Source organism: Camelina sativa, chromosome 3 (genome assembly GCF_000633955.1).
Source record: "Camelina sativa cultivar DH55 chromosome 3, Cs, whole genome shotgun sequence".
Taxonomy (NCBI): Eukaryota; Viridiplantae; Streptophyta; class Magnoliopsida; order Brassicales; family Brassicaceae; genus Camelina; species Camelina sativa.
The window spans coordinates 9,800,832-9,812,454 of NC_025687.1; the positions used below are offsets into that span (position 1 = coordinate 9,800,832).

At 37.6% G+C, this 11,623-nt stretch overlaps 2 protein-coding genes across 2 annotated transcripts; both read right to left on the reverse strand.

Moving 5' to 3' along the window:
- LOC104776273 (probable acyl-activating enzyme 9) lies at window positions 2,287-4,194 on the reverse strand. The gene is made up of 2 exons (XM_010500304.1): window positions 3,234-4,194; window positions 2,287-3,112 (listed from the first exon to the last, which is right to left on the reverse strand). Exons 1-2 carry the CDS (start codon window positions 4,140-4,142, stop codon window positions 2,369-2,371), a joined length of 1,653 nt encoding a protein of 550 aa, XP_010498606.1. The 5' UTR covers window positions 4,143-4,194; the 3' UTR covers window positions 2,287-2,368.
- LOC104776274 (probable calcium-binding protein CML44) lies at window positions 10,380-11,250 on the reverse strand. The gene has a single exon (XM_010500305.2). It carries the CDS (start codon window positions 11,091-11,093, stop codon window positions 10,623-10,625), a length of 471 nt encoding a protein of 156 aa, XP_010498607.1. The 5' UTR covers window positions 11,094-11,250; the 3' UTR covers window positions 10,380-10,622.

Genomic DNA, 11,623 nt, shown 5'->3' on the forward strand with positions numbered 1-11,623 from the left:
TTTTTTTTTTTTTTTTTTTTTTTTTTGAACAAACAGACCATTACTTTCATTCAAACGAAATAGAGTAGCATGGTTACAAGGGTGAGATTTTTCATCACAAAGCTTGATAGATAAACATGTGCAACAAAGTTAAAGATAGATAAATTGACAAACATGTCCAAGAGATGTTGGAGATTTGAGCAAAGGAGCATCAAACCGCAAGTGAACTTCGGGGTAGTCGACGCCACATTCGCTGATACAACGGAAGAGTGGTAGATTGTCCTTATCAGTTTGAAATTGGGACTTTTTGGGGAATTCCATGGCCGAGAGACTAGATGGTTTGTTCTGCTCATTGGAAAGGAGGAGGGTGGATGGAGGGTTAAGGTTGGACATGGCTTGCTAGAGGAGGTTTCGGTAACCAAAGCCCATGGAGCTATGATCATAATGTCGATACTCATCAGCCTTTGCCAAGGGTGAACACACTTCCTGACATTGATGAAATGTACTTGGGAATAAGCAGGTCGCATGGAAGGTGTGTAGAGAAGGCTGGGAAGGTGTCGGTAACTTTCTCTTCTTGGAGAGAAGGTCATAATGCCGAAATTCCTATTGCTTCTGGTTTCAGCACAAACACGGCAGAGATGCATTTGAGCTAGTTCAGGGAGCAGCTTAAACAAAGGGGTTAGATCCAAGAGGAACCGGTAACCATCGCTCAGTTGAGACGAAGTCATAATGCCGGTCCTCATCAATCTTTGGCAGTCAAAAGTAACGAACCTAGACAGTTCTAGAGGCAGGGTTCTCAAACAAACTTTGCAACAACAGATCACACATGAGTGATTATGTTTCAATTGCAGTCTTCGGACAAATGATTCCATGAATCGACACAAGGTTATGCTACAGGAAGGCGGAAGAAGGTTTGGAACAAACCTGGGACTATGAGGTACATAGGTTGAGTCGCGAGGCCTTGGCGAGATCTTGCACAGCTCCAATAACAACACAGAGCTCCTGTCCAACTGCAACCGAGCCAAAAGTTTGGTGAGGGGATCCAGATCCAAGGAGCAGAGAGATGAAAAAGTTGACTTCGAGGGAGGCGTGTGACAAAGACGAAGCACAAAGAGGCATAAGCGTTCTGAGATCTCAGATTTATCGATGAAGGGCTGGAACCTCATGAGAATCACCTCACTGAGAGGAACCACCGAGAGAGACGGAGTGAGGGGGAGGGAATGAAGCTGAAGCATGGCCGGATTTGCAGGGTGGAGACATGGTGAACCTCCGGTTCGTTCACCACCGGAACAAAACGAAAATAAACTTAAAAGGAAGAGAAGAGCATAGGGAAGCAGAAACAGTTTTCCAGCGACGCCGATCGGAATCGACGCTACCGAGAGAAGAGACATCGGGAATTGTGCCAGAAAGAAGCGGCTAGGACGAACGATTCGTGTATTAACACAAGATCACGTTACCATCAAGATTCAAACCATACAAAACACAAGTATGCGAATTGGTCAAACAAGTGTACGTGGGGCCTGTTACATAATCATTATTTTGATCAATGTAAGAAATTTCTCAAAATTCCCAATAAGATAAACTCGACGAAGTACTTTGCTTCCCTCTCTATCTTTTACTTCTTACACACACCAAACGATTCTGTTTTGACAAAAAAAAAATCAATACATATTCATTGGATATCTATAGAGGAATTTATCGCTAAATACTGATTCCGGAATTACGTTTCGATAGTCGTTTTCTTCAGTTTTTTTTGTTAGGCTTAATTTTATTTTTCAGACAGAACAAGGCCAAGAGTTAAAAGAACCACACATGTAATAATGAGGTCAGTGTTCAAGAAAGCGGTCTTGATGACCGCCTAAACCGCTTAAAATTACATAAATTTTATTTTAATATTTATTTTTGATTTTTAAATTACATATATTTAAATTATTATGTTTCATATCTATATACGTAATTATAAACATTTATATGTTGTTAATATAACTTAAATAAATGTATTTTTCTTACTTTTGTTTATAATTTATAATTTTTTATTTTTATAATATATATTTTTGTATAATTTTATATATATAATGTTTTATGTTGTAAACGCTTAAACCGCCTAAAAACCGTCTATATCTCGACTAAGTGTTCTAGGCGCTAGGCGTTAAGTCACCGCCCAGATACCGCCTAGCGCTTTCTTGAACACTGAATGAGGTATAGTGTTAACAGTTTTATCTTTGCAAATCTTATAACAATAATAGCAAGCTTGCATGTTTCAACATGTTTAACGACTAATCCCTTCTTAAGGGTACAATAATAATATATCACAAAAGATCGATAAGTCTATAGTTTACTTCATTCATAAATTAATTTCTTCATAATCTCAATAACTTAAGCGGATTATTTAAGGCAGGGACTTAGCCATTTGTCTAAGAAGAAACTTTTGAATCTTTCCAGTGGATGTCTTTGGAAGCTCCTCCTGAAAAATCACTTTCCTTGGCACCATATACTTAGGTAACTTCGTCTTACAAAACTCCCTTATTTCCCTCTCAGTCACCGACCCGTCACCGTTATTATCATACTTCAAGCTCACAAAAGCACACGGTGTCTCTCCCCACATCTTATCCGGTTTAGCCACCACCGCGGCTTCCTTCACAACTGGATTAGTATACAGAACCGTCTCAACCTCTGCGCTGCTTATGTTCTCTCCTCCGCATATGATCACATCCTTTGACCGGTCTTTAACCTCCAAGTAACCATCTTTATGTATAACCCCAACGTCTCCGGTGTAGAACCATCCGTCCTCTCTCATACATGCCGCGGTTCCTTCCGGGTCTTTGAAGTAGCCCAGCATAACCGATCCACCTTTCAAAACGATCTCTCCTACATAAACGCCGTCGTGCTCCACGCTCTTCCCGGTTCTCGGGTCTCTAACATCGGCTTCCGCAAATCCGACGGTTCGTAATCCTTGTCTTGATTTCAGTCTAGCTCGCTCCAATGGATCAAGATGATCCCACTCAGACTTCCAAGCACATGACACCACCGGGCCTCCGGTTTCTGTTAAACCATATCCATGACCGACGTTGAAACCTAGGGATTCTGCTCTTGAGATGATGGCTGCCGGAGGTGGAGCTCCGGCGGTCATTACCTGTTTTCATAATTTTTTTAACTTCATAAACCCTAAAACAGAGTTGGTTCAATAGTCCTCTACATGATTATGATTAATAAGAAACCAAAGTTTGACGATAAACCAAAACATCTATTAATACCTGAACCGGGTTCTTGAGCGGTTTACGAGAGGGGTAGTTGGTAAGCATGTTGAGAACCATCGGTGCAGCACACATGTGAGTCACGTCATGCTTATCGATCAAGTTATAAATAGTAGGCGCGTCGACTCTACGGGTGCATACGTTGGTGGCTCCAACGGCCGCAGTACCCCATGTGTAACCCCAACCGTTGGCGTGGAACATCGGTAGAGTCCACAAGTAAACCGGTCGGTTTGGTAAAGACCAGTCAAGCATGGAGCTGACGGTTAGCATGAAAATTGCTCTGTGGCTAAGCACTACTCCTTTGGGGGAAGACGTCGTTCCAGAAGTGTAGTTGAGAACCATTGGGTGCCATTCGGTTTGAGGACGGATCCATTTGAATCTCGAATCTCCTCTCTGCATGATTCCTTCGTATGTGTCAAGAAAATCCGATGCGGCCGAAGCTGATGAAGAACTGTCTTCTTGATCATCCTCGAGGAGGACGAGGTGAGGTTTCTCGTGTTGTCCAAAGAGCGATACTGCTTCGAGAACTAAGGAGATGGAGTTGGGGTCGACGAAAACGAGTTTGGATTCACTGTGACGTAGGAGGACAGAGAGTGCGTGTGCGTCTAAACGCGGGTTGATGTTGTTTAAGATAGCTCCGGACATTGGGACAGCAAACTGAAGCTCGTAGACGGAAGGGACGTTGGGCCCCACGACAGAGACGACTTGGCCTCGGTTAATGCCGAGAGAGGAGGAAGTGAGAGCGGAGGCGATTAGAAGACAGCGGTTATGGGTTTCGGACCAAGTGTGGACGGTGTTTGCGGTGTGGAGAATGGACGGGCAGTCACCGTAGACGGAGGCGGCTCGGTCTAAGAAGCCGAGGACGGTGAGAGGTGTTGAGTTCGAAGGGTGTGGAAGTAACAGTTCCATACTTATTGATTTTTGTTTATGTTTATGTTTTTGTTTTGGTATATGGGTTTGTGAAAACACTCTCTATAGGGGTTTGTATTTATAGAAACCTTGAAACAGGTTTTAACTCTTTGATGGTGTTGGAGACTTGGAGTTTGTCATTTTTTTTGGGTAACTATAGTTGATCACTTGTGGCCCACGGAACCAGCTTGATCAAATGAAATAAACAAATCTTCTATAGTTTCTTAACTTATAATATAATAGTGCTAAATTTGGCTAATAAATTAGAACAAGAGAAACATATATTGGTCAGTGACGTGAGTCTATAAAAAAGGGAGGTGGGCACTGAATAAAGACAGAGTTTACCAACTAACAAAATTTGGACCAAACGAACTCTATTTTTACTTCCAAGATTGTGGCGACGAGTTCTTGGTTTGAGCTAGGGTCGAAGACTCGAAGGAGCTAACTTAAACAATTGTTCTTCTCTTCGTTCCGAAGCTCCTTCTAAACTAAAAAGATAATAATACCTTGGATTTTGATAGCTAAAATTATATTAGTATGTAATCGAAAAAAAGCATGAAAACAGTATGTAGTAGAAGAAGATTGTAGTCAATAATGTGGATTATGAACGTTCGGTAATGTTCTCTAGTTCCGTGGCGTTAAAACGTTCTGTCCCCATTTTTCAGATATTAACACCGACCGGCCACATCCATCCACCATATTTTTCAATGGAATTTTCGCAGGTAGCAAAAAATGCAAACGACAATAATAGTTTAGTTTTCATGTGGATATAAATAAAAATCAATGAAAAATATCATAAAGTACAGTCTTGTGATAGTAATGAAAAGAACAAATTTAATTTGTTGACCTTTTATTTTACAAGTATACAAGTTATGGGTTTGCATATGTAACTGTTTTTTTAAAAGATAAAATAATACTGTTTTCTGGTGGAAAATTTATGATTTAAAAGAGTTCAGGCGTAACAGTATTTATTTTTTTAATTGAGGATTGATCGAAAGGTCCAGATTAAGTCTTAAGAAATTTGCAGTCTACATATAGATATTTTTTCAGAGTCGTAAACAAGAGTCTATATCAATGTGAATGTCTATAGATAATTAGTTTCATGCAGCAGATGAATCGAATTTGAAACGTGTTAATGTCCCACGCGTCCGTCTTGTTACCACTAGACAATATCTTGGACAACGTAACACTAATATAAAGAAAAAACTTTCAATTATATATGTTAATTTCGAGGTTCGTCCTAATTCTCTGTCAGGCACGATAATCAAGGCGCTGTTTTATTCTTCTTCTTCCGACACTGGTAGAACTCTGGCTCGCCGACGTCGGGATCTCTCAACTTCTCTGCTACTTTACTACTCTTGTCTGCAATTCTCGTTCGTATCTTTGTTTTTCTTCACCGGAGTCCTTTTGAGAGCCCAGATCTCAACTCCATTTTTGCATCAGCTTCATCCACCGTCCATCGTTCCTCCGCTTCTATCCTCCTCTCTTAGTGAGGCTGCTCGTCTGAGTACCCAACTGCCTGAGTTCACCCCTCAACCCCCCGAATGCCCTGGTTCTCTTGGTGATTATCTCTTGATCTGGTTTTTTTCCACAGTAAACCATAACATCTCACCGATCCTCGGAGTTATATCCTCCCTCCAAGTGTTTTACTTGGCGGCAGTGGGACGGGAGCTCTGTATTGACATCGGAGCCTTTGAAGATCTTGGAAAAGAACACCATCACTCCGACTTGCTCTGTCCCAACCTCGCTATCTCTTTGGCCTAGGTTTGCTCCCCAATCTTACTTTGGAACTCTGGTAGATAGTCTACTCTGCTTAGACTATGATTCATCCCCACACTGGAACCTTCCCCGACCTGTCTATAATCGCTTTATATCAAGTTCAAATTGTTTAGTCCCAATGTTATCTGCTTGGTCAAGACGAGGCTTCCTCGATAGCAGAATATTGGATTCTTATAATTTGCTTGAAAACCCTTTGTGTCGAGTTCAATGTGAATCCAGGTTTGGTCTAAACTCCACTCTCTCCCTCCTTAATAAATACTTGGTTTGCCCAGTGGTATCACTAGTTCGAAGACTGCTTCTGATCCTTAAGCCACCATCATTGTTAGAACGGTATGAGAGTTATTTGAAAACCGCTCTTGTCGGATCTCCTAGGGATGCTATCTTTGAGGGAGACTGCTTGGTGAAGCTTGGCATTATGATCCCACATTTACAATGTTGGGGTTACCTTATTTTCACCAGCCTCCTTTATCCACCTCGCCTGATTGCAAAGCTCTCTAAACTGCAAATCATCTACTTTATGAAGCCCCCTCACAGAAACTTGAAGATTAGTGGCATTATGACTTCCACTTCAAAGAGTAATGGTTACCACAACCTTTTTAAGTCCTTCTCACTCAACCTTGGACCTGCATCTACTTCAGTAGCTTTCGGTCCTCCGAGTTCTATCCTTGCTCGACCTCTTCTCAAAGTTCTACCTAGCGTAGCCCCCTCACTCTGGTGAGACAGTCAACTTTGGACCTTTCATCGCCACTTTGTCTTCGACCCAAGACAATGACCACCTCTTCCTCCATTGACCTGTTCATGGAGTTCAAATCGATTTGCCTTGATCTCACAAGTCCCAGTTTGCTCCTTAGCATGCGGTTCATAGCTCTCAAGCTTTTACTATCGATTGTTCCTATCTACTTATGTCTCTTTGTTGTTCTCTTTATATTGTATCCTAAAAACACTTTCTACTTTGTATGTTACCTTCTATCTTAATGGAATGATAACATCTGTTTTGATCAAAAAAAATTATATATGTTAATTTCAATCCCCTAAACTTTGAATTAAGTCTTGGGAAAAAAACTATGAAAATTCCACTCAAACAGTCACCGTTATGTTATTAGATGAGCGACTGAAACCTAGCTAGTTCTCTCCGTTCAAAGATTGGAGTATCTTTAGATTTACAAAAAGCTTTCTTATACATAAATAAATTTAATAAAAGTAAAATATATCTATAACTATGATATAGGTAAAAAAGACTAATAAAAAAAATAGAAATCTGATTGTATACGTAACCGCGTCTCAACCTCTCTGCGCTGCTTATGCAAAAAAAAAGAAAAGCGATAAGCTTTTTGTTATGACTGCAAGAAACTATATTCTTGTTATGACTGAAAACACTCTATAGAGGATTGTATTTATAGAAATCTTGAAAAGGTTAACTCTTTGAAGGTGTTGGAGATTTGGAGTTTATGTCTTTTTTTGGTAACTATAGTTGATCACTTATGGCCCACGAAATCAGCTTGATGAAATGAAATAAACAAATCTTCTTTAGTTTCTTAACTTATCATAGTGCTAAATTTGGTTAGTAAATAAAAAGAATCTCTCTATATTCCTTTTAACCAAAATATGTTGGTGAGTGATGACGTGCATGAGTCTATAAAAAACGAAGGTGGGCACATTGAATAAAAGACAGAGTTTACCAACTAACAAAAAGTTGGACCAAACGAACTCTATTTTTAATGCTTCTAAGATTGTGACGACAAGTTCTTATTAGTTTTGAACTAGGGTCGAAGACTCGAAGGAGCTAACTAAAAAAATTATTTTTCGTTCCAAAAATATATATATATATATATATATATATATATGATATAAGGTTAAGACGAGAGGGCCTTTACCTTATATTATATATATATATATATATATATATATTTTCGTTCCAATTATTTTTCGTTCCTAAATAAACTGTAACTTCTAGATAAATGACACATGCGTGTCTGTGGGTATGTAAAACACTCTCGACAGAGACACAGATCGCTGGAAATTTCAGATTAAAATATTATTTTTCATTCACTTAATTATTAAAAAATTGAAATACATCCCAACGGAATGACCGATGGGAGTGCTCTTAGGCATTATGCATGAAGCACGTACGGGTACGTAAAATCAAAACTAGAAAATTAATTCTGGATTTTCAGTCTAAAATATTCTTGCTTGATATTTTCACATATGTTCTGAAAGGAGCATATCACATAATTGAACTATTAGAAAACCATATACAAATTTTAGCTGATGTTAGCATTGTTTTAATTTCTACTGTCAACGTCCACATGATGTTAGTTTCTGCGTACGATTATCAGTACACATTTGTGAGGATTGGGTGAGCGACTTGTACTTGGTGACATTTATGAGTGAATGTTGACTGTTATGTTTTGATTTGTTTTCTCCACAAAACTAAATATCTAGATATGATATGACTAACCCAATCAATTTTACTTCTGATCACTTGAAATGTTAAAACAATCCTATTTGTTAACCATCTTTACAGATTATCAACCATAATTAATTTGATAATTTTTTCATTTTAACACTAATTTGAACTCTAAAAAATACAAGATGAATACCACATCATCAACAACCTCTAGCTTCGAATATGAAAAACAACAATTTATTAGTGTTACGCTTTAAAATCATATGTTGTCCACCAAAACAAGATTATTTTATCTTGTAAGAAAACAATGCAAAAAGCCACTACTTGTACACATAATTAAATATCAACAAGTTTCATCCCTACCATTATTTTCAAAAGCTAAGTGATTCATGTGACACTAAGACTGAGTGTACACTAAAACATGTAAACCCGGAGAGATGACCATCGGCAGTGGATGGTGAGATGATTCAATGTAGATAAGTATGGGTAGCTTAGAAGTTATATCCATATTTATTGAATCTGTGCATCACCCAACACATACGGATCCATTAATTTCATATGCATAGACTCAAATGCTAATGTCCTAGCCAATTTTAGCATCATGAAGATATTTCTCATTTGAGATGGAAACTTTTTAGCTTTTACTTGAATAGATACTAGTTTCCACATGGTCTAGTTTCGGTTGAATAGGTACAATATGTCATGTTCGTAAAATAAATACACATGGTTATCAAGTTCTGTAGCATCACTGACATTATTGTCCTTCGAATTTAAAATTTCATTGGAAATGAGATAATTATACTATACCAAGAAACACCTATATTTTCGTGTTGGTTTAACAAGATGAGAGAAGCCTTAACAAAGTTTCCAATTAAAAACACACAATACAATCATATGAAACAGATATTCAATTCATAATCTATGGTATTAAGCAGCACAGTATTACACACGTTGAACAACAATGAAAGAATAAGCAGATTACAGTGAAACTGTTTAGAACAAAAAAAAAAAAAAAAAATCAGCTAACCCAATGGGAGACATATGGTAGTACATATATTCACAATGATCATACGCTGAACAGTTTCTTGAACAACCCTTTTTCTACAAGGCTTGAAAAGTGTAATAGATTCTGTTTAAATGTTTTGTGCTTCATATATATGAGACATGGATTCCCGAGTATAGATAGAACTATTTCAACCTGAACAATATGGTGAACTATCTCATGTGAGCATACCTCATCAAAATAAATCAAATCTAAGAAAGAGAAGAAAGAAAAAAAGGAACATAGTCACACTAACTTTATCCACAACTACAGCTTTATGCTTTAGATCGACCTAGACTTTCCTTCCTCTGTTACCAATGTTGTAAAGGGCATCAATTCCACCATATATGGCGAGAAAAAAAAAAGAAAAAAGATTATCTACTTCATCATCAGCATATATATGCTCTTATGATCCAAAAATTATAGACATTTTTTTTTTGAATCATACATGACGCAATATGTCTTCTAACTCGCTTTTCACCATCTAAAGCAAATAATCGATTTTTAGTTGTGGATAAATGATAGGGTCAGCTTCCTTAATTGTGGATAAAGTTAGTGTGACTAATGTTCATTTTTTCCCCCCTTTCTTCTCTTTCTTGGATGTGGATTATGTTAGTGAGCAAATAATTTGATCTTGCAGGAAAAAGAAACATATATCATTGAGACTATGCACGAATCCCTCTATGAAAGTAAGTTTTCATTTGCAAATTTGGTTAAAAATCAGATATTATGTACCTAACGGTTTTTCCATGGGTTTGAAGGGTTATTATATAACTACTGAGAAACAAAATAATCAAACATTCAGCTAATTGGTGACAAGTATATGGTTGGTCATATCGTCACAATGATCGCACCCGAAACTAAAATTTTTTGTCACAACATTTTTTTTCCCCCTCCACATGGCTTGAAATTGTCATAGATTATTTTATTTCTGAGTTTTTTTGCTTTCAAGCTGAACAATTTGGAAAAGAAACACACACCTTTTAAGACATTTAAGCTTAAGCTGAAATAAAACTAACACACTCAAAAAAGATCATTCATATAATACATGTCCAATATTATAATGGCTTAGTGAGAAGAGCCATTCATTACATAGTTTAATCGCAATAAAATACATAGTTTGCACATTAAAACATCACAAAATTATATATACTTCACAGTTTTTACGCAAAACTCATAAAACATATGGAAGATGATGGACTATACACTATACACAGACACACATGTTACATGTGTATTATCATATATATCATTAGACATGTAAGATCATGTTCTTGAATTCTTCAAAGTCAACAAAACCATCAAGATTGTCATGAACTCGAATCATTCTTCCACAATCCCACGTCTTTGCCTCCTCTTCGAATCCTAGTCGTTCCAACACATCACGAAGCTCCTCCGCAGAGATATAACCATCTCCGTTCACATCGAAAACATTAAACGCCCTCACAATCGCTTCATCATCATCAACAATTACAACATCATTATTGGTATTCGTTCCTTTGCTATCTAAAACGGTGTCGTGGTAGAACCGAAGGAACTCGTCTAGATCGAGGCTGTGTTTACCAACGATCAGTTCAAGCTCATCGGGAGTGTGTTCTGCCCAACCGAGTTTCTCAAGAATCCAACAGAGCTCGTCAAGAGTCACGAGCCCGTCTTGGTTCTTGTCGAGCTTCTTGAACATTCTTCGGAGATCGTTTGTGCTTATGAATGAAGAACAATCCATAGATATATTTTTCTCTGTTTCTAATAAAGATTCAAGAAAGATAGTTTTTGGACCTTTTTTTGTGTGGTGATATTGGTGAAAATGGGTAGAAATAAATAATCTGATAAGAATTTAGAGAAAGTTTTCAATATTTATCGTCTATAGACGTTATACACGTACAGCTCTCTCAATATATATTTGATGAGAGGGTGTACGGAAAAGATTAGACGGAGGAAGTTTCCCAGAAATGGGAAGTGAAAGCGACTAAAATTCTTAAAAATGACGTTTCTAGAAGAAAAGTCATATAAAATTACGACGTTTATCTAATATTTTTGATGTCAAACTAAGACATATAGCTAATTTTCTATATGGAATATTAGATAGTTTATGACTCCACTAATTATGATCTTTCATTTCTGTGGTTGCTGTTATATTGATCAAGAACCACCACCGTAAAACCCATATAAAGAGTGGTAAGAAACTTGATTTGGTTACTAAATCACAGTCTTACACTGTCAAAAAAGTAAACCAAAAAAAAAAAAAAAAAAAAA